This window comes from Mustelus asterias, unplaced genomic scaffold (assembly GCF_964213995.1).
Source record: "Mustelus asterias unplaced genomic scaffold, sMusAst1.hap1.1 HAP1_SCAFFOLD_4129, whole genome shotgun sequence".
Lineage (NCBI taxonomy): Eukaryota > Metazoa > Chordata > Chondrichthyes > Carcharhiniformes > Triakidae > Mustelus > Mustelus asterias.
This window is the reverse complement of record NW_027594074.1, coordinates 1-22,331: the sequence shown is the minus strand read 5'-3', so window position 1 is coordinate 22,331 and position 22,331 is coordinate 1. Positions and strand designations below refer to the sequence as shown.

Sequence of the window (22,331 nt, the reverse complement as noted above, 5' to 3'; positions counted from 1 at the left end):
CGCCCCCCTCGCTCTCTCTCTCTCTCTATCCCCTCTCGCTCTGTCTCGCTCTCTCTATCCCCTCTCGCTCTGTCTCTCTCTCTCCCTCCCCTCTCGCTCTGTCTCTCTCTCTCTATCCCCTCTCGCTCTCTCTCTCTATCCCCCCGCCCCCCTCGCGCTCTCTCTCTCTATTCCCTCTAGCTCTCTCTCTCTCTCTATCCCCCCTCCCCTCTCGCTCTTTCTCTCTCTCTCTATCCCCTCTCGCTCTCTCTCTCTCTCTCTATCCCCTCTCGCTCTCTCTCTTTCTATCCCCTCTCGCGCTCTCTCTATCCCCTCTCGCTCTCTCTATCCCCTCTCGCTCTCTCTCTCTATCCCCCTCCCCTCTCGCTCTGTCTCTCTCTCTCTATCTCCCCCTCCCCTCTCGCTCTGTCTCTCTCTATCTCCCCCTCCCCTCTCGCTCTGTCTCTCTCTCTCTATCCCCCCTCCCCTCTCGCTCTGTCTCTCTCTCTATCTCCCCCTCCCCTCTCGCTCTAGAACATAGAACATAGAACATAGAACATTACAGCGCAGAACAGGCCCTTCGGCCCACGATGTTGCACCGACCAGTTAACAAAAAAAAAAACTGTGACCCTCCAACCTAAACCAATTTCTTTTCGTCCATGAACCTATCTACGGATCTCTTAAACGCCCCCAAACTAGGCGCATTTACAACTGATGCTGGCAGGGCATTCCAATCCCTCACCACCCTCTGGGTAAAGAACCTACCCCTGACATCGGTTCTATAACTACCCCCCCTCAATTTAAAGCCATGCCCCCTCGTGCTGGATTTCTCCATCAGAGGAAAAAGGCTATCACTATCCACCCTATCTAAACCTCTAATCATCTTATATGTTTCAATAAGATCCCCTCTTAGCCGCCGCCTTTCCAGCGAAAACAATCCCAAATCCCTCAGCCTCTCCTCATAGGATCTCCCCTCCATACCAGGCAACATCCTGGTAAACCTCCTCTGCACCCTCTCCAAAGCCTCCACATCCTTCCTGTAATGTGGGGACCAGAACTGCACACAGTACTCCAAGTGCGGCCGCACCAGAGTTGTGTACAGTTGCAACATAACGCTACGACTCCTAAATTCAATCCCCCTACCAATAAACGCCAAGACACCATATGCCTTCTTAACAACCTTATCTACTTGATTCCCAACTTTCAGGGATCTATGCACACATACACCTAGATCCCTCTGCTCCTCCACACTATTCAAAGTCCTCCCGTTAGCCCTATACTCAACACATCTGTTATTCCTACCAAAGTGAATTACCTCACACTTCTCCGCATTAAACTCCATCCGCCACCTCTCGGCCCAACTTTGCAACCTGTCTAAGTCTTCCTGCAAACTACGACACCCTTCCTCACTGTCTACCACACCACCGACTTTGGTGTCATCAGCAAATTTGCTAATCCACCCAACTATACCCTCATCCAGATCATTAATAAATATTACAAACAGCAGTGGCCCCAAAACAGATCCCTGAGGTACACCACTTGTAACCGCACTCCATGATGAATATTTACTATCAACCACCACCCTCTGTTTTCCTATCCGCTAGCCAATTCCTGATCCAATTTCCTAGATCACCCCCAATCCCATACATCTGCATTTTCTGCAGAAGCCTACCATGGTGAACCTTATCAAACGCCTTACTAAAATCCATATATACCACGTCCACTGCCTTGCCCCCATCCACCTCCTTGGTCACTTTCTCAAAAAACTCAATAAGGTTAGTAAGGCACGACCTACCTGCCACAAAACCATGCTGACTATCACCTATCAATTCATTACTCTCCAAATAACTATAAATCCTATCCCTTATAATTTTTTCCAACATCTTGCCGACAACAGAAGTGAGACTCACCGGTCTATAATTCCCGGGGAAGTCTCTGTTCCCCTTCTTAAACAATGGGACAACATTCGCTAACCTCCAATCTTCTGGTACTATACCAGAGGCCAACGACGACCTGAAGATCAGAGCCAGAGGCTCTGCAATCACTTCTCTTGCCTCCCAGAGAATCCTTGGATAAATCCCATCCGGACCAGGGGATTTATCTATTTTCAGACCCTCCAGAATATCCTGCACATCCTCCTTATCAACTGTAATACTGTCTATTCTACTCCCCTGCAACCCAGTGTCCTCCTCAGCTATATTCATGTCCCCTTGCGTGAACACCGAAGAGAAATATTGGTTCAATGCTTCACCAATCTCCTCCGGTTCCACACATAACTTCCCTCTGCCATCTATAACTGGCCCTAAACTTGCCCTTACCAACCTTCTGTTCTTGACATACCTATAGAACGCCTTAGGATTCTCTTTAACCCTATCCGCCAAAGTCTTCTCATGTCCCCTTTTAGCCCTTCTAAGCTCGCTCTTCAACTCCCTCTTAGCCAATCTAAAGCTTTCTAGTGCACTACCCGAGTGCTCACGTCTCATCCGAACATAAGCCTCCTTTTTCTTTTTAACCAACAAAGAAACTTTTTTGGTGCACCACGGTTCCCTAGCCCTACCAATTCCTCCTTGCCTGACAGGGACATACCTATCACAGACTCGCAGTAGCTGCTCCTTGAAAAAACTCCACATGTCGGACGTTCCCAGTCCCTGTAATCTCCTAGTCCAACCTATGTTTCCTAATTCTCTCCTAATAGCCTCATAATTACCCTTCCCCCAGCTAAAACCACTGGCCCGAGGTTCATGCCTATCCCTTTCCATCACTAAGGTGAACGTAACCGAATTGTGGTCACTATCACCAAAATGCACACCAACTTCCAAGTCTAGCACCTGGTCTGGCTCATTTCCCAGCACCAGATCCAATATAGAACATAGAACATAGAAAGCCACAGCACAAACAGGCCCTTCGGCCCACAAGTTGCGCCGATCACATCCCCACCTCTAGGCCTATCTATAGCCCTCAATCCCATTAAATCCCATGTACTCATCCAGAAGTCTCTTAAAAGACCCCAACGAGTTTGCCTCCACCACCACCGACGTCAGCCGATTCCACTCACCCACCACCCTCTGAGTGAAAAACTTACCCCTGACATCCCCCCTGTACCTACCCCCCAGCACCTTAAACCTGTGTCCTCTCGTAGCAACCATTTCAGCCCTTGGAAATAGCCTCTGAGAGTCCACCCTATCCAGACCCCTCAACATCTTGTAAACCTCTATCAGGTCACCTCTCATCCTTCGTCTCTCCAGGGAGAAGAGACCAAGCTCCCTCAACCTATCCTCATAAGGCATGCCCCCCAATCCAGCCTCACCTCTAGTTGGCCTGTCTACATACTGAGTCAAAAAACCTTCCTGCACGCTTTGAACAAAAACTGACCCCTCTAACGAGCTAGAGCTATAACAATTCCAGTCAATATTAGTCAAGTTAAAATCCCCCATAACAATTGCCCTATTACTTTCACTCCTAAGCAGGATTGACTCCGCAATCCTTTCCTCAACCTCTCTAGAACTTTTAGGAGGTCTATAAAAGACTCCCAACAGGGTGACCTCTCCTCTCCTATTTCTAATCTCCGCCCATACTACCTCAACAGATAAGTCCTCATCAAACCTCCTCTCTGACACTGTGATACAATCTCTGACCAATAATGCTACCCCTCCCCCTCTTCTACCTCCTTCCCTACTTCGACTAAAACATTTGAACCCCGGGACCTGCAGCATCCATTCCTGCCCCTGCTCTATCCATGTCTCTGAAATAGCCACAACATCGAAGTCCCAGGTACTGATCCACGCTGCAAGTTCACCCACTTTATTGCGAATACTCCTGGCATTGAAGTATACACATTTCAAACCCTGCTCCACCCCACCTCTGCAATGCCGTGCATTGCAGTCCCCATCCATGCATCCCTCACTTTCAGCCCCACTACTCAGAATCCCTCTGTCTCTCACTCTATCTCCCCCTCCCCTCTCGCTCTGTCTCTCTCTCTCTATCCCCCCTCCCCTCTCGCTCTGACTCTCTCTCTATCCCCCTCCCCTCTCGCTCTGTCTCTCTCTCTCTATCCCCCCTCCCCTCTCGCTCTGTCTCTCTCTCTATCTCCCCCTCCCCTCTCGCTCTGTCTCTCACTCTATCTCCCCCTCCCCTCTCGCTCTGTCTCTCTCTCTCTATCCCCCCTCCCCTCTCGCTCTGACTCTCTCTCTATCCCCCTCCCCTCTCGCTCTGTCTCTCTCTCTATCTCCCCCTCCCCTCTCGCTCTGTCTCTCTCTCTCTATACCCCCTCCCCGCTCGCTCACTCTGTCTCTCTCTCCGCTAACCAGCCTGTGTTTCGCTCTCTCTATCCCCACAGCTCACCAAGTTACACCAACTGGCCATGCAGCAGACACCATTTACCCCAGTGGGGCAAACCAGCCCCGGATACTCAGGTGGGTAAATCGATGCGATGGAGCAGCGGGGCCGTCTGTCCGAGAGTCTGGGGGGAGTGGGGAGGGGGGGTTAACCTCACCCTAACCCCAGTGCAGAGCGGGGCTGTGTCTGTCCGAGAGTCTGGGGGGAGTGGGGAGGGGGGGGTTAACCTCACCCTAACCCCAATGCAGAGCGCGACTGACTGTCCGAGAGTCTGGGGGGAGCGGGGGTTAACCTCACCCTAACCCCAGTGCAGAGCGGGGCTGTCTGTCCGAGAGTCTGGGGGGAGCGGGGAGGGGGGGTTAACCTCACCCTAACGCCAGTGCAGAGCGGGGCTGTCTGTCCGAGAGTCTGGGGGGAGGGGGGGGTTAACCTCACCCTAACCCCAGTGCAGAGCGCGACTGACTGTCCGAGAGTCTGGGGGCAGCGGGGAGGGGGGGTTAACCTCACCCTAACCCCAGTGCAGAACGGGACTGACTGTCCGAGAGCCTGGGGGCAGCGGGGAGGGGGGGGTTAACCTCTCCCTAACCCCAGTGCAGAGCGGGGCTGTGTCTGTCTGAGAGTCTGGGGGCAGCGGGGGTTAACCTCACCCTAACCCCAGTGCAGAGCGCGACTGACTGTCCGAGAGTCTGGGGGCAGCGGGGGGTTAACCTCACCCTAACCCCAGTGCAGAGCGCGACTGACTGTCCGAGAGTCTGGGGGCAGCGGGGAGGGGGGGTTAACCTCACCCTAACCCCAGTGCAGAGCGCGACTGACTGTCCGAGAGTCTGGGGGCAGCGGGGGGTTAACCTCACCCTAACCCCAGTGCAGAGCGCGACTGACTGTCCGAGAGTCTGGGGGCAGCGGGGAGGGGGGGTTAACCTCACCCTAACCCCAGTGCAGAGCGGGGCTGTGTCTGTCTGAGAGTCTGGGGGGAGCGGGGAGGGGGGGTTAACCTCACCCTCACCCCAGTGCAGAGCGCGACTGACTGTCCGAGAGTCTGGGGGGAGGGGGGGTTAACCTCACCCTAACCCCAGTGCAGAGCGGGGCTGTGTCTGTCCGAGAGTCTGGTGGCAGCGGGGAGGGGGGGTTAACCTCACCCTAACCCCAGTGCAGAGCGCGACTGACTGTCCGAGAGTCTGGGGGCAGCGGGGAGGGGGGGTTAACCTCACCCTAACCCCAGTGCAGAGCGGGGCTGTGTCTGTCCGAGAGTCTGGGGGCAGCGGGGAGGGAGGTGGGGGTGTCTGGGAGTGTGGTGGGGAGGGCAGGGGGAAGTAGGGAGGGGGGGTGTGTCTGAGGGTGGCGGCGGGAAGGGCGGACTATCTGAGAGTGTGGAGAAGGGAGAGGGAGTGTGGGGGAAGGGAGGAGTGTCTGAGAGTGTGGGGGGAAGGGGAGAATGTCAGTGTGTGGGGGGGAGGACGGAGGGGAGGTGTGGGGCAGAGGGGGGAGTGTAGGGCGGAGGGGGGAGGGTGGGAGGGGGGTGTGGGGCGGAGGGGAGAGTGTGGGGGGCAGAGAGGGGGATAGTCTGAGTGGGGTACAGAGTGACGGATATTGCGTTGTTTTTGATTTGATTTATTATTGTCCCGTGTATCGGGATACAGTGAAAAGTATTGTTTCTTGCGCGCTGTGCAGACAAAGCATACCGTTCATAGAGAAGGAAAGGAGAGGGTGCGGAATGTAGTGTTACAGTCACAGCTCGGGGTGTAGAGAAAGATCAACTCAATGCGAGGTCGGTCCATTCAAAAGTCTGACGGCAGCAGCAGGGAAGAAGCTGTTCTTGAGTCGGTCGGTACGTGACCTCAGACTTTTGTATCTTTTTCCCCCGACGGAAGAAAGTGGAAGAGAGAATGTCCGGGGTGTGTGTGTGGGGGGGGGGTCCTTGATTATGTCGGCTGCTTTTCCCCGAGGCAGCGGGAAGTGTAGACGGAGTCAATGGATGGGAGGCTGGTTTGCGTGATGGGACTGGGCTACATTCACGACCCTTTGTAGTTCCTTGCGGTCTTGGGCAGAGCAGGAGCCCCCAGACCAAGCTGTGATACATCCGGGAAGGATGCTTTCTATGGGGCATCTGTAAAAGTTGGTGAGAGTCGTAGCGGACATGACAAATTTCCTTAGTCTCCTGAGAAAGTAGAGGCGTTGGTGGGGCTTTCTTAACTATAGTGTCGGCGTGGGGGGGACCAGGACGGGTTGTTGGTGATCTGGACACCTAGAAACTTGAAGCTCTCTCGACCCTTTCTACTTCGTCCCCGTTGATGTAGACAGGGGCATGTTCTCCTTTACGCCTCCTGAAGTCAATGACAATCTCCTTCGTTTTGTTGACATTGAGGGAGAGTTTGCGTAGTTTTCTGCAGGGGGGCGTGGTGGACAGAGTGATGGATATTGCGTTTGATTTTCTGGGAGTGGGGGGGTTCTCTAGGGAACAGAGTAATCGATATTGCGTTTGTGTGTTTTTTTTTTCCCGGACAGCGTTGGATTCCTCGCAGACAAGTTCCCACGAAATCGCCATCCCAAACGACGTGAGTGTTCGGAGCCTGGCTGAATAGGGGTCGCTCGCTCCTTCCACCTGAACTGAACAGGGGGAGGGGGGTCCTGTCCTGTAGCCCTGTGGGGGGGGCGCGGGGGGGTATTGTGGAGGTCCTGTCCGGGTATCCCTGAATGTTCTGGGCCGGATTTTCCCCTCGCGTAAAGTAAAGTCTATTTATGAGTGTCACAAGTACGGCTGACATTAACACTGCAATGAAGTTACTGTGAAAATCCCCCCCTAGTCGCCACACTCCTGTTCGGGGTGACACTGAGGGAGAATTTAGCACGGCCCACTCCACCCTAACCCAGCACGTCTTGTGGGAGGAAACCGGAGCACCCGGAGGAAACCCACGCAGACACGGGGAGAACGTGCAGACTCCACGCACAGACAGTGACCCGAGCCCCGGGGAATCGAACCCGGGGTTCCCTGGCGCTGTGAGGCAGCAGCGCTAACCCACACTGTGCCTCCCGTCTGGGGTGAGCGGGGAAGGAAAATCCCAGGCAGTGGAGGCCCCTCGACCCATCGAGTCCACACCGACTCATTGGAAACACCTGAACTCCCACCTAATCCCATCGGCCGGCCCTTGGCCCATCGCCCTGAAGGTTACGGCCCTGCCAAGTGCTCATCCAGGTACTTTGTAAAGGATGTGAGGCAACCCACCTCCACCACCCTCCCAGGCAGCGCGTTCCAGACCCTCACCACCCTCTGGATAAAAAAGGTTAAATTGTCAAACATGTCAAGGTCCCTTTGTCCCTCAGAAATTCCTAGCTATTCCTTCTCAAAGTGTATCTCGGAGGGTGTTGGTGAGGCCACACCTGGAATATTGTGTGTAGTTTTAGAACATTCCAGCGCAGTACAGGCCCTTCGGCCCTCGATGTTGCGCCGACCAGTGAAACCAATCTAAAGCCCCTCTAATCTACACTATTCCAATATCATCCATATGTTTATCCAATAACCATTTGAATGCTCTTCATGTTGACGAGTCCACCACTGCTGCAGGCAGGGCATTCCACGCCCTGCCTGCAGCAGTGGTGGAACAGAGAGATCTTGGGGTTCATATCCACAGATCTCTAAAGGTTGCCACTCAAGTGGATAGAGCTGTGAAGAAGGCCTATAGTGTGTTAGCTTTTATTAACAGGGGGTTGGAGTTTAAGAGCCGTGGGGTTATGCTGCAACTGTACAGGACCTTGGTGAGACCACATTTGGAATATTGTGTGCAGTTCTGGTCACCTCACTATAAGAAGGATGTGGAAGCGCTGGAAAGAGTGCAGAGGAGATTTACCAGGATGCTGCCTGGTTTGGAGGGTAGGTCTTATGAGGAAAGGTTGAGGGAGCGAGGGCTGTTCTCTCTGGAGCGGAGGAGGCTGAGGGGAGACTTAATAGAGGTTTATAAAATGATGAAGGGGATAGATAGAGTGAACGTTCAAAGACTATTTCCTCGGGTGGATGGAGCTATTACAAGGGGGCATAACTATAGGGTTCGTGGTGGGAGATACAGGAAGGATATCAGAGGTAGGTTCTTTACGCAGAGAGTGGTTGGGGTGTGGAATGGACTGCCTGCAGTGATAGTGGAGTCAGACACTTTAGAAACATTTAAGCGGTTATTGGATAGGCACATGGAGCACACCAGGATGATAGGGAGTGGGATAGCTTGATCTTGGTTTCAGATAAAGCTCGGCACAACATCGTGGGCCGAAGGGCCTGTTCTGTGCTGTACTGTTCTATGTTCTATTACTACTCTCTGAGTAAAGAACCTACCTCTAACATCTGTCCTATATCTCTCACCCCTCAATTTAAAGCTATGTCCCCTCGTGTTAGCCATCACCATACGAGGAAAAAGGCTCTCACTATCCACCCTATCTAATCCTCTGATCATCTTGTATGCCTCCATTAAGTCACCTCTTAACCTTCTTCTCTCTAACGAAAACAGCCTCAAGTCCCTCAGCCTTTCCTCATACGATTTTCCCACCATACCAGGCAACATCCTGGTAAATCTCCTCTGCACCCTTTCCAACACTTCCACATCTTTCCTATAATACGGCGACCAGAACTGTACGCAATACTCCAAATGCGGCCGCACCAGAGTTTTGCACAGTTGCAGCATGACCTCCTGGCTCCGAAACACAATCCCTCTACCAATAAAAGCCTCCATATCTGAGGAAGGATGCCCTTGCTATAGAGGGAGCGCAGCGAAGGTTTACCAGGCTGATTCCTGGGATGGCAGGTCTGTCACATGAGGAGAGACTAAGTCGGTGAGGATTATATTCACTGGAGTTTAGAAGAGGGGATCTCATAGAAACTTATAAAATTCCAACAGGGTTAGATTCAGAAAGAATGTTCCCGATGGTGAGAGAGTCCAGAACTCGGGGGGGGGGGGGGGGGGGGGTCATGGTTTGAGGGTTAGAAACATAGAAAACTACAGCGGCACGGTAGCACAGTGGTTAGCACTGCTGCTTCACAGCTCCAGGGTCCTGGGTTCGATTCCCGGCTCGGGTCACTGTCTGTGTGGAGTTTGCACATTCTCCTCATGTCTGCGTGGGTTTCCTCCGGGTGCTCCGGTTTCCTCCCACAGTCCAAAGATGTGCGGGTTAGGTTGATTGGCCAGGTTAAAAATTGCCCCTTAGAGTCCTGGGATATGTAGGTTAGAGGGATTAGCGGGTAAATATGTGGGGTGGGATTGTGGTCGGTGCAGACTCGATGGGCCGAATGGCCTCCTTCTGCACTGTAGGGTTTCTATGATTTCTATGAAAACAGGCCCTTCGGCTCCACAAGTTGTGCCGAACATCTCCCTACTTTTCAGGCCTACCTATAACCCTCCATCCTATTAAGCTCCATGTACTCATCCAGGAGTCTCTTAAAAGACCCTATTGAGTTTGCCTCCACCACCACTGACGGCAGCCGATTCCACTCGCCCACCACCCTCTGTGTGAAAAACCTACCCCTAACATTTCCCCTGTACCTACCCCCCAGCACCTTAAACCTGTGTCCTCTCGTAGCAGACATTTCCACCCTGGGAAAAAGCCTCTGAGAGTCCACCCGATCTATGTCTCCCGACATCTTATATACCTCTATTAGGTCCCCTCTCATCCTACATCTCTCCAAGGAGAAAAGACCCCAAGCTCCCTCAGCCTATCCTCATGAGGCATGCCACTCAATCCAGGCAACATCCTTGTAAATCTCCTCTGCACCCTTTCAATCTTTTCCACATCCTTCCTGTAATGAGGCGACCAGAACTGAGCACAGTACTCCAAGTGGGGTCAGACGAGGGTCTTATATAGCTGCATCATTATCCCCGGACTCCTAAACTCAATCCCTCGATTGATAAAGGCCAGCACACCATACGCCTTCTTAACCACCTCCTCCACCTGCGGGGCCGATTTCAGAGTCCTATGGACCCGGACCCCAAGGTCCTTCTGATCCTCTACCGTACTAAGAGTCTTTCCCTTTATATTGTACTCCTTCATCCCATTTGACCTGCCAAAATGGACCACTACGCATTTATCTGGGTTGAAGTCCATCTGCCACTTGTCCGCCCAGTCTTGCATCCTATCTATGTCCCTCTGTAACTTCTGACATCCCTCCAGACTATCCACAACCCCACCAACCTTCGTGTCGTCGGCAAACTTACCAACCCATCCCTCCGCTTCCTCATCCAGGTCATTTATGAAAATGACAAACAGCAAGGGTCCCAGAACAGATCCCTGGGGCACACCACTGGTGACCGACCTCCATTTAGAAAAAGACCCATCTATACCCACTCTCTGCCTCCTTTGGGCAAGCCAGTTCTGGATCCACCGGGCAGCAGCCCCTTGGATCCCATGCCCTCTCACTTTTTCTAGAAGCCTTGCATGGGGGACCTTATCGAATGCCTTGCTAAAATCCATTTAAAACACATCTACCGCTTTCCCTTCGTCAATGTGTTTAGTCACATTTTCGAAGAACTCCACCAGGCTCGTAAGGCACGATCTGCCTTTGACAAAGCCATGCTGAGTAGTCTTGAGCATACTAAACCTCTCTAAACGCTCATATATCCTGTCCCTCAGGATCTTCTCCATCAGTTTACCAACCACTGAGGTTAGACTCACCGGTCGGTAATTTCCCGGGCTGTCCCTGTTCCCTTTCTTGAAAATAGGAACCACATCCGCAATCCTCCAATCCTCCGGCACCTCTCCCGTCTCCATCGACGACGCAAAGATCATCGCCAGAGGCTCTGCAATCTCCTCCCTCGTCTCCCACAGTAACCTGGGGTACATCCCATCCGGACCAGGCGACTTATCTATCTTGATGCCATTCAAAGATTCCAGCACAACCTCTTTGTTAAAGTCCACATACTCAATCCTTTCAGTCCACCGCAAGCCCGCAGTACATCCACCCAGGTCCTTCTCTTCTGTGAAAACCGAGGCAAAATACTCATTAAGCACCTCTGCCATTTCTACTGGTTCCGTACAGACTTTCCCGCCTTCACCTTTTATAGGCCCTATTCCGTCACGTCTCATCCTTTTACTCTTCACATATTTATAGAACGCCTTAGGGTTCTCCTTAATCCTACCTGCCAGGGCCTTCTCATGACCCCTTCTGGCTCTCCTAATTTCCTTCTTTAGTCCCTTCCTACAAGCCGTATACTCTTCTAAATCCCTATCTTCGCCAAGCTCTCTGAGCCTTTTGTACGCTTTCCTTTTCTTCTCGACTAGGTCCCGCACAGCTTGCGTGCACCACGGTTCCTTTAACCGAGCAACACCACCCTATCGAACGTTAAGGGTTAAACCCTTTTAGGACTGAGGTGAGGAGAACTTTCTTCACCCAGAGGGTGGTGAATGTGTGGAACTCACTCCCACGGAAAGTAGTTGAGGCCAAAACGTTGTGCGATTTCCAAGAAGGAATTAGAGATAGCTCTCGGGGCTAAAGGGATCGGGGGATTTGGAAGGGGGGAGAGGTCAGGAATTTGATACTCAGCCGTAAATTCATAATGCTCGAAGGGCTGAATGGCGGCGGCCTCCTCCTAGTTTCAATGTTGCTATACCTCACCCTATTCCGGGTTAGATTTTATCTGTCCAATCTCCCCGTAGACCAGGACACTCGATGTTAATCCCCCCACTTCTCTCGCTCCCTCTCTCCCTCTACAGCTGATTGGGTGCATCATTGGGCGTCAGGGCAGTAAGATTAACGAGATCCGGCAGATGTCTGGGGCGCAGATAAAGATTTCCAATCCCGCTGAGGGATCGACCGATCGTCAGATCACCATCACTGGATCCCCAGCCAATATCAGCCTTGCTCAGTATCTCATCAACGCCAGGTAAGAAGGTGCTGGAAGGTTCTTCCCAAGTGTCAAGGGGGGGGCGGTGGGGGGGGGGGGGGGGTGAGGAGGCAGGGGGGAGTCTGAGACCGACTATTCCCAGTGTCCAGACCCTGAGTGACCAGCCCCCCTCGCGTCCAGACCCCAGACTGACCGGACCCCCGCGTCCGGACCCCGGACTGACCGGACCCCCGCGTCCGGACCCCGGACTGACCGGACCCCCGCGTCCGGACCCCGGACTGACCGATCCCCGCGTCCGGACCCCGGACTGACCGGACCCCCGCGTCCGGACCCCGGACTGACCGGACCCCCGCGTCCGGACCCCGGACTGACCGGACCCCCGCGTCCGGACCCCGGACTGACCGGACCCCCGCGTCCGGACCCCGGACTGACCGGACCCCCGCGTCCGGACCCCGGACTGACCGGACCCCCGCGTCCGGACCCCGGACTGACCGGACCCCCGCGTCCGGACCCCGGACTGACCGGACCCCCGCGTCCGGACCCCGGACTGACCGGACCCCCGCGTCCGGACCCCGGACTGACCGGACCCCCGCGTCCGGACCCCGGACTGACCGGACCCCCGCGTCCGGACCCCGGACTGACCGGACCCCCGCGTCCGGACCCCGGACAGACCGGACCCCCGCGTCCGGACCCCGGACTGACCGGACCCCCGCGTCCGGATCCCGGACTGACCGGACCCCCGCGTCCGGACCCCGGACTGACCGGACCCCCGCGTCCGGACCCCGGACTGACCGGACCCCCGCGTCCGAACCCCGGACTGACCGCTCCCCGCGTCCGGACCCCGGACTGACCGCTCCCCGCGTCCGGACCCCGGACTGACCGCTCCCCGTGTCTGGACCACAGACTGACCGGACCCCCGCGACCGGACCCCGGACTGACCGGACCCCCGCGTCCGGACCCCGGACTGACCGGACCCCCGCGTCCGGACCCCGGACTGACCGGACCCCCGCGTCCGGACCCCGGACTGACCGGACCCCCGCGTCCGGACCCCGGACTGACCGGACCCCCGCGTCCGGACCCCGGACTGACCGGACCCCCGCGTCCGGACCCCGGACTGACCGGACCCCCGCGTCCGGACCCCGGACTGACCGGACCCCCGCGTCCGGACCCCGGACTGACCGGAACCCCGCGTCCGGAACCCGGACTGACCGGACCCCCGCGTCCGGACCCCGGACTGACCGCCCCCCCCCCCCCCCCCCGCATCCGGGCTCCGGACTGACCGGACCCCGCGTCCAGATCCCGGACTGACCGGACCCCTGTGTCCGGACCCCGGACTGACCACCCCCGTGTCCGGACCCCGGACTGACCGCTCCCCGTGTCCGGACCCCAGACTGACCGCTCCCCGTGTCCGGACCCCAGACTGACCGCTCCCCGTGTCCGGACCCCAGACTGACCGCTCCCCGTGTCCGGACCCCAGACTGACCGCTCCCCGTGTCCGGACCCCAGACTGACCGCTCCCCGTGTCCGGACCCCAGACTGACCGCTCCCCGTGTCCGGACCCCATACTGACCGCTCCCCGTGTCCGGACCCCAGACTGACCGCTTCCCGTGTCCGGACCCCAGACTGACCGCTCCCCGTGTCCGGACCCCAGACTGTCCGGACCCCAGACTGACCGCTCCCCGTGTCCGGAGCCCAGACTGACCACCGCCTGTGTCCAGACCCCAGGACCGTGTGTGTGTGTGCGTGTGTGCACGCGCCCGACCCCATGTGTGCGTGTGTGAGGCCCCGTGTGTGTGCCCACGCGCGGGGTGTGGCCCCCCCCGGGGCAGCAGTGGGCACGGGCCCCCACGGTCGTGTGTGCGCACGCGCATTGTCGTTTGCGCACGTGCGCGGTCGTGTATATGTGCGGTCGTGCACGTGCGTGCGGCGGTGTGTGCGCATTCGTATGTGGGTGCGTGCGCGGTTGTGTGTGCGTGCGGTCGGGTGTGCACGCGGTCGTGCGTACATGGTCGTGTGTGTGTGCGCGGACACGTGATCGTCTGTGTGCGCACATGCTCACGGAATTGGTCATGTGTGTGTGCGATTGTGTGTGTGCGTGCGATCGTGTGTGTGTTTGTGTGTGTGCATGCGATCGTGTATGTGCGGTCGTGTGTGTGTGTGTGTGTGTGTGTGCGGTCGTGTGTGTGTGTGTGCGGTCGTGTGTGTGTGTGTGCGGTCGTGTGTGTGTGTGTGCGGTCGTGTGTGTGTGTGTGCGGTCGTGTGTGTGTGCGGTCGTGTGTGTGTGTGTGCGGTCCTGTGTGTTTGTGTGTGTGTGCGGTCCTGTGTGTTTGTGTGTGTGTGCGGTCCTGTGTGTTTGTGTGTGTGCGCGGTCCTGTGTGTTTGTGTGTGTGTGCGTGCGATCGTGTGTGTGCGTGCGATCGTGTTTGTGTGTGCGTGCGATTGTGTGTGTGTGCGTGCGATCGTGTGTGTGTGCGTGCGATTGTGTGTGTGTGCGTGCGATTGTGTGTGTGTGCGTGCGATTGTGTGTGTGTGCGTGCGATCGTGTGTGTGTGTGCGTGCGATTGTGTGTGTGTGCGTGCGATTGTGTGTGTGTGCGTGCGATTGTGTGTGTGCGTGCGATTGTGTGTGTGCGTGCGATCGTGTGTGTGTGTGCGTGCGATTGTGTGTGTGCGTGCGATTGTGTGTGTGTGCGTGCGATCGTGTGTGTGTGTGCGTGCGATTGTGTGTGTGTGCGTGCGATTGTGTGTGTGCGTGCGATCGTGTGTGTGTGTGCGTGCGATCGTGTGTGTGTGTGCGTGCGATCGTGTGTGTGTGCGCGTGCGATCGTGTGTGTGTGCGCGTGCGATCGTGTGTGTGTGCGCGTGCGATCGTGTGTGTGTGCGCGTGCGATCGTGTGTGTGTGCGCGTGCGATCGTGTGTGTGTGCGCGTGCGATCGTGTGTGTGTGTGCGTGCGATCGTGTGTGTGTGCGTGCGATTGTGTGTGTGTGCGTGCGATCGTGTGTGTGTGTGCGTGCGATCATGTGTGTGTGTGCGTGCGATCGTGTGTGTGTGTGCGTGCGATCGTGTGTGTGTGCGCGTGCGATCGTGTGTGTGTGCGCGTGCGATCGTGTGTGTGTGCGCGTGCGATCGTGTGTGTGTGCGCGTGCGATCGTGTGTGTGTGCGCGTGCGATCGTGTGTGTGTGCGCGTGCGATCGTGTGTGTGTGCGCGTGCGATCGTGTGTGTGTGCGCGTGCGATCGTGTGTGTGTGTGCGTGCGATTGTGTGTGTGCGTGCGATTGTGTGTGTGTGCGTGCGATTGTGTGTGTGTGCGTGCGATTGTGTGTGTGCGTGCGATTGTGTGTGTGTGCGTGCGATTGTGTGTGTGTGCGTGCGATTGTGTGTGTGTGCGTGCGATTGTGTGTGTGTGCGTGCGATTGTGTGTGTGTGCGTGCGATTGTGTGTGTGTGCGTGCGATTGTGTGTGTGTGCGTGCGATTGTGTGTGTGTGCGTGCGATTGTGTGTGTGTGCGTGCGATTGTGTGTGTGTGCGTGCGATTGTGTGTGTGTGCGTGCGATTGTGTGTGTGTGCGTGCGATTGTGTGTGTGTGCGTGCGATTGTGTGTGTGTGCGTGCGATTGTGTGTGTGTGCGTGCGATTGTGTGTGTGTGCGTGCGATTGTGTGTGTGTGCGTGCGATTGTGTGTGTGTGCGTGCGATTGTGTGTGTGTGCGTGCGATTGTGTGTGTGTGCGTGCGATTGTGTGTGTGTGCGTGCGATTGTGTGTGTGTGCGTGCGATTGTGTGTGTGTGCGTGCGATTGTGTGTGTGTGCGTGCGATTGTGTGTGTGTGCGTGCGATTGTGTGTGTGCGTGCGATTGTGTGTGTGTGCGTGCGATCGTGTGTGTGTGCGTGCGATTGTGTGTGTGTGCGTGCGATTGTGTGTGTGCGTGCGATCGTGTGTGTGTGTGCGTGCGATCGTGTGTGTGTGCGCGTGCGATCGTGTGTGTGTGCGCGTGCGATCGTGTGTGTGTGCGCGTGCGATCGTGTGTGTGTGCGCGTGCGATCGTGTGTGTGTGCGCGTGCGATCGTGTGTGTGTGCGCGTGCGATCGTGTGTGTGTGTGCGTGCGATCGTGTGTGTGCGTGCGATCGTGTGTGTGTGTGCGTGCGATCATGTGTGTGTGTGCGTGCGATCGTGTGTGTGTGTGCGTGCGATCGTGTGTGTGTGTGCGTGCGATCGTGTGTGTGTGCGCGTGCGATCGTGTGTGTGTGCGCGTGCGATCGTGTGTGTGTGCGCGTGCGATCGTGTGTGTGTGCGCGTGCGATCGTGTGTGTGTGCGCGTGCGATCGTGTGTGTGTGCGCGTGCGATCGTGTGTGTGTGCGCGTGCGATTGTGTGTGTGCGTGCGATTGTGTGTGTGTGCGTGCGATTGTGTGTGTGTGCGTGCGATTGTGTGTGTGTGCGTGCGATTGTGTGTGTGTGCGTGCGATTGTGTGTGTGTGCGTGCGATTGTGTGTGTGTGCGTGCGATTGTGTGTGTGTGCGTGCGATTGTGTGTGTGCGTGCGATTGTGTGTGTGTGCGTGCGATTGTGTGTGCGTGCGATTGTGTGTGTGTGCGTGCGATTGTGTGTGTGTGCGTGCGATTGTGTGTGTGTGCGTGCGATTGTGTGTGTGTGCGTGCGATTGTGTGTGTGTGCGTGCGATTGTGTGTGTGTGCGTGCGATTGTGTGTGTGTGCGTGCGATTGTGTGTGTGTGCGTGCGATTGTGTGTGTGTGCGTGCGATTGTGTGTGTGTGCGTGCGATTGTGTGTGTGTGCGTGCGATTGTGTGTGTGTGCGTGCGATTGTGTGTGTGTGCGTGCGATTGTGTGTGTGTGCGTGCGATTGTGTGTGTGTGCGTGCGATTGTGTGTGTGCGTGCGATTGTGTGTGTGTGCGTGCGATTGTGTGTGTGTGCGTGCGATTGTGTGTGTGTGCGTGCGATTGTGTGTGTGTGCGTGCGATTGTGTGTGTGTGCGTGCGATTGTGTGTGTGTGCGTGCGATTGTGTGTGTGTGCGTGCGATTGTGTGTGTGTGCGTGCGATTGTGTGTGTGTGCGTGCGATTGTGTGTGTGTGCGTGCGATTGTGTGTGTGTGCGTGCGATTGTGTGTGTGTGCGTGCGATTGTGTGTGTGTGCGTGCGATTGTGTGTGTGTGCGTGCGATTGTGTGTGTGTGCGTGCGATTGTGTGTGTGTGCGTGCGATTGTGTGTGTGTGCGTGCGATTGTGTGTGTGTGCGTGCGATTGTGTGTGTGTGCGTGCGATTGTGTGTGTGTGCGTGCGATTGTGTGTGTGTGCGTGCGATCGTGTGTGTGTGTGCGTGCGATTGTGTGCGTGCGATCGTGTGCATGCGATCGTGTGTGTTTGTGTGCGCGTGCGATCGTGTGTGTGTGTGCGTGCGATCGTGTGTGTGTGTGCGTGCGATCGTGTGTGTGTGTGCGTGCGATCGTGTGTGTGCGCGCGTGCGATCGTGTGTGTGCGCGCGTGCGATCGTGTGTGTGCGCGTGCGATCGTGTGTGTGCGCGTGCGGTCGTGTGTTTGCGTGTGCGGTGGTGTGTGCGTGTGCGATCGTGTGTGTGTGCGTGTGCGGTCGTGTGTGTGCGTGTGCGGTCGTGTGTGTGTGCGTGTGCGGTCGTGTGTGTGTGTGCGGTGGTGTCTGTGTGCGCCCGTGCGATCGTGTGTGTGTGTGTGCGATCGTGTGTGTTTGTGTGTGCGCGTGCGATCGTGTGTGTTTGTGTGTGCGTGCGATCGTGTGTGTTTGTGTGTGCGCGTGCGATTGTGTGTGTTTGTGAGTGTGTGTGTTTGTGTGCGGTCATGTGTGTTTGTGTGTGCGCGTGCGATCGTGTGTGTGCGTGCGATCGTGTGTGTTTGTGAGTGTGTGTGTTTGTGTGCGGTCGTGTGTGTGTGCGCGTGCGATAGTGTGTTTGTGTGTGTGCGTGCGATCGTGTGTGTTTGTGTGTGTGTGCGGTCGTGTGTGTGTGCGCGTGTGGTAGTGTGTTTGTGTGTGTGTGTGTGTGTGTGCGCTCGTGTGTGTGTTTGTGTGTGTGTGTGTGTTTGTGTGCGGTCGTGTGTGTGTGTGCGCGTGCGATAGTGTGTTTGTATGTGAGCGTGCGATCGTGTGTATTTGTGTGTGTGTGTGCGATCGTGTGTGTTTGTGTGTGTGCGATCGTGTGTGTTTGTGTGTGCGATTGTGTGTGTGCGATCGTGTGCGTTTGTGTGTGTGCGATCGTGTGTGTTTGTGTGTGTGCGATCGTGTGTGTTTGTGTGTGTGCGATCGTGTGTGTTTGTGTGTGTGCGATCGTGTGTGTGCGATCGTGTTTGTGTGTGTGTGTGCGATCGCTTGTGTGTGTGTGCGCGATCGTGTGTTTGTGTGTGTGCGCGATCGTGTGTGTGTTTGTGTGTGTGCGATCGTGTGTGTTTGTGTGTGCGCGTGCGATCGTGTGTGTTTGTGTGTGCGTGCGATCGTGTGTGTTTGTGTGTGCGCGTGCGATCGTGTGTGTGCGTGCGATCGTGTGTGTTTGTGAGTGTGTGCGTTTGTGTGCGGTCGTCTGTGTTTGTGTGTGCGCGTGCGATCGTGTGTGTGCGTGCGATCGTGTGTGTTTGTGTGTGTGCGTGCGATCGTGTGTGTTTGTGAGTGTGTGTGTTTGTGTGCGGTCGTGTGTGTGTGCGCGTGCGATAGTGTGTTTGTGTGTGTGCGTGCGATCGTGTGTGTGCGTGCGATCGTGTGTGTGTGCGTACGATCGTGTGTGTTTGTGTGTGTGTGTGTGTTTGTGTGCGGTCGTGTGTGTGTGTGCGCGTGCGATAGTGTGTTTGTATGTGAGCGTGCGATCGTGTGTGTTTGTGTGTGTGTGTGCGATCGTGTTTGTGTGTGCGTGCGATCATGTGTATTTGTGTGTGTGTGTGCGATCGTGTGTGTTTGTGTGTGTGCGATCGTGTGTGTTTGTGTGTGTGCGATCGTGTGTGTTTGTGTGTGTGCGATCGTGTGTGTTTGTGTGTGTGCGATCGTGTGTGTTTGTGTGTGTGCGATCGTGTGTGTTTGTGTGTGTGCGATCGTGTGTGTTTGTGTGTGTGCGATCGTGTGTGTTTGTGTGTGTGCGATCGTGTGTGTTTGTGTGTGTGCGATCGTGTGTTTGTGTGTGTGCGATCGTGTGTGTTTGTGTGTGTGCGATCGTGTGTGTTTGTGTGTGTGCGATCGTGTGTGTGCAATCGTGTGTGTTTGTGTGTGTGCGTTTGTGTTTGTGTGTGTGCGCGATCGTGTGTGTGTTTGTGTGTGTGCGATCGTGTGTGTTTGTGTGTGCGATCGTGTGTGTGTTTGTGTGTGTGCGATCGTGTGTGTTTGTGTGTGTGCGCGATCGTGTGTGTGTTTGTGTGTGTGTGATCCTGTGTGTTTGTGTGTGTGCGATCGTGTGTGTGCGATCGTGTGTGTGTGCGATTGTGTGTGTGTTTGTGTGTGTGTGTGCGATTGTGTGTGTGTTTGTGTGTGTGCGCGATCGTGTGTGTGTTTGTGTGTGTGTGCGATCGTGTGTGTGTTTGTGTGTGTGTGTGCGATCGTGTGTGTGTTTGTGTGTGTGCGCGATCGTGTGTGTGTTTGTGTGTGTGCGATCGTGTGTGTTTGTGTGTGTGCGATCGTGTGTGTGTTTGTGTGTGTGCGATCGTGTGTGTGTTTGTGTGTGTGCGATCGTGTGTGTGTTTGTGTGTGTGCGCGATCGTGTGTGTGTTTGTGTGTGTGTGCGATCGTGTGTGTGTTTGTGTGTGTGTGTGCGATCGTGTGTTTGTGTGTGTGCGATCGTGTGTGTTTGTGTGTGTGCGCGATCGTGTGTGTGTTTGTGTGTGTGTGCGATCGTGTGTGTGTTTGTGTGTGTGTGTGCGATCGTGTGTGTGTTTGTGTGTGTGCGCGATCGTGTGTGTGTTTGTGTGTGTGCGATCGTGTGTGTGTTTGTGTGTGTGCGATCGTGTGTGTTTGTGTGTGTGCGATCGTGTGTGCGCGATCGTGTGTGTGTTTGTGTGTGTGTGTTTGTGTGTGTGTGTGCGATCGTGTGTGTGTTTGTGTGTGTGCGCGATCGTGTGTGTGTTTGTGTGTGTGCGATCGTGTGTGTTTGTGTGTGTGCGATCGTGTGTGTGTTTGTGTGTGTGCGCGATCGTGTGTGTGTTTGTGTGTGTGTGCGATCGTGTGTGTGTTTGTGTGTGTGTGTGCGATCGTGTGTGTGTTTGTGTGTGCGCGATCGTGTGTGTGTTTGTGTGTGTGCGCGATCGTGTGTGTTTGTGTGTGCGCGCGATCGTGTGTGTGTTTGTGTGTGCGTGCGATCGTGTGTGTGTTGTGTGTGCGTGCGATCGTGTGTGTGTTTGTGTGTGTGCGCGATCGTGTGTGTGTTTGTGTGTGCGCGATCGTGTGTGTGTTTGTGTGTGTGCGCGATCGTGTGTGTGTTTGTGTGTGTGCGCGATCGTGTGTGTGTTTGTGTGTGTGCGCGATCGTGTGTGTGTTTGTGTGTGCGCGATCGTGTGTGTGTTTGTGTGTGTGCGCGATCGTGTGTGTGTTTGTGTGTGTGCGCGATCGTGTGTGTGTTTGTGTGTGTGCGCGATCGTGTGTGTGTTTGTGTGTGCGTGCGATCGTGTGTGTGTTTGTGTGTGCGCGCGATCGTGTGTGTGTTTGTGTGTGTGCGCGATCGTGTGTGTGTTTGTGTGTGCGCGCGATCGTGTGTGTGTTTGTGTGTGTGCGCGATCGTGTGTGTGTTTGTGTGTGCGTGCGATCGTGTGTGCGTGCGATTTTGTATGTGCGTGCGTGTATTAATTTTTGCGTCTCTCTCTCTCTCTGAATGTGAACCTGTTTTACTGGCTCCTGTGTCTCGCCTCAATCGAATATTCCCAACCCACCCGTTCCTCTCTCCTCTCTCTCTCTCTCTCCGCAGTCTGGAAAGTGCTAAGTCCAGCCAGAAAACCTCAGGTGTGGTCCCAGACCTTGACGTCAGCCTCTCCGAACCCACCGCCCTGCCCTATGCTCCCGCCTCGACCCCTGACCTGGCCGGGGGACTGTCCGGCTCCCTCTCCAACGCCCCTTATGTCTCCAGTCTGATTGGCGGGGAGCCGGTCCCCTTGCTTGCTCTGAGCGTGGCACCTTCCAAGGGGACAGCAGCCGGAGCGTCTGAGAAAGTGGCTTCGACTAGCCAGATAAAGAAAGCAGAAAAGCAACGCTTCGCCCCCTATTGAGGGACACATTTCCAGGGGGGGGGGGGGCCGGGGGGAGGGTCTTGGTCACAAAAAAAAGCCAAAGCTTTCTGGGAAAATGCTTCTTTTTTTTAATGAGATGAAAACGGAACGGGGAAATGAGAAAGAATCAAATAAAAATTAAATGTGGATTTAATTCCAGCGACTTGGTTTTTAGTCCCAGTGTCAGTCTGGCCTTTTCTTTCGCCGTGAAGTGCTTCCTCTTCCCCAGCGTCAACGCTGCCGTAGTTATTCTCGCCTCGATCCTCTCTCCCGATCCCGGCTCCCGGAAAGTTCTCACCTCGTCTTAACGGAGATGTTATAGTCTCAGCCGGCAACTGGGACTCAATCCCCCGAGAATCGCCCCCGCGACCACCTCCCCATCCCCCTCGCGATTCCCCCCGAAGCCCCTCGCGATTCCCCCCCGAAACCCCTCGCGATTCCCCCGCCGAATCTCCCTCGTAATTCCCCCCGAATCCCCCTCGCGATTCCCCCCCGAAGCCCCTCGCGATTCCCCCCCGAAGCCCCTCGCGATTCCCCCCCGAAGCCCCTCGCGATTCCCCCCCCGAAGCCCCTCGCGATTCCCCCCCGAAACCCCTCGCGATTCCCCCGCCGAATCTCCCTCGTAATTCTCCCCGAATCTCCCTCGTAATTCTCCCCGAATCTCCCTCGCGATCCCCCCCCGAACCCCTCGTGGGTTCCCCTCCCCCTCACGCCCCCTGGCTGAGACCCCCCCACTCTTCCCCACCCACCCCCCTCTCCCCCACCCCTCCCTCCCTCCCCGTGTTCTGTTCGCTGTGTTCAGATCGAGCCCTCGCACTCTGTCAGCGAGCGGTTTGTGTTTGGTAAATTCCTACAGGACGCCATCGATGTATTAGAAAAAAAACTCTCCTCCGCACTCCTCTCCGTCTCTCTCTGTCTCTGTCTCTCTCTCTCTCTGTCTCTCTCTCTCTCTCTGTCTCTCTCTCTCTCTCTGCCTCTCTCTCTCT

At 55.7% G+C, this 22,331-nt stretch overlaps 1 protein-coding gene across 1 annotated transcript; it reads left to right on the top strand.

Moving 5' to 3' along the window:
* Positions 1-4,314: 4,314 nt before the first annotated feature.
* Positions 4,315-21,514, top strand: LOC144490965 (poly(rC)-binding protein 4-like). Its single transcript, XM_078208639.1, has 4 exons — positions 4,315-4,391; positions 6,817-6,866; positions 11,998-12,167; positions 21,048-21,514. Exons 1-4 carry the CDS (start codon positions 4,340-4,342, stop codon positions 21,343-21,345), a joined length of 570 nt encoding a protein of 189 aa, XP_078064765.1. The 5' UTR covers positions 4,315-4,339; the 3' UTR covers positions 21,346-21,514.
* Positions 21,515-22,331: the final 817 nt, after the last annotated feature.

Bases quoted from the DNA above. Each gene is read 5' to 3' on its own strand.
- LOC144490965 (XM_078208639.1), top strand. From the start codon at position 4,340: ATGCAGCAGACACCATTTACCCCAGTGGGGCAAACCAGCCCCGGATAC. The intron at 6,867-11,997 runs GTGAGTGTTCGG...CTCCCTCTACAG, and splicing joins AAATCGCCATCCCAAACGAC to CTGATTGGGTGCATCATTGG. The intron at 12,168-21,047 runs GTAAGAAGGTGC...CTCTCTCCGCAG, and splicing joins CAGTATCTCATCAACGCCAG to TCTGGAAAGTGCTAAGTCCA.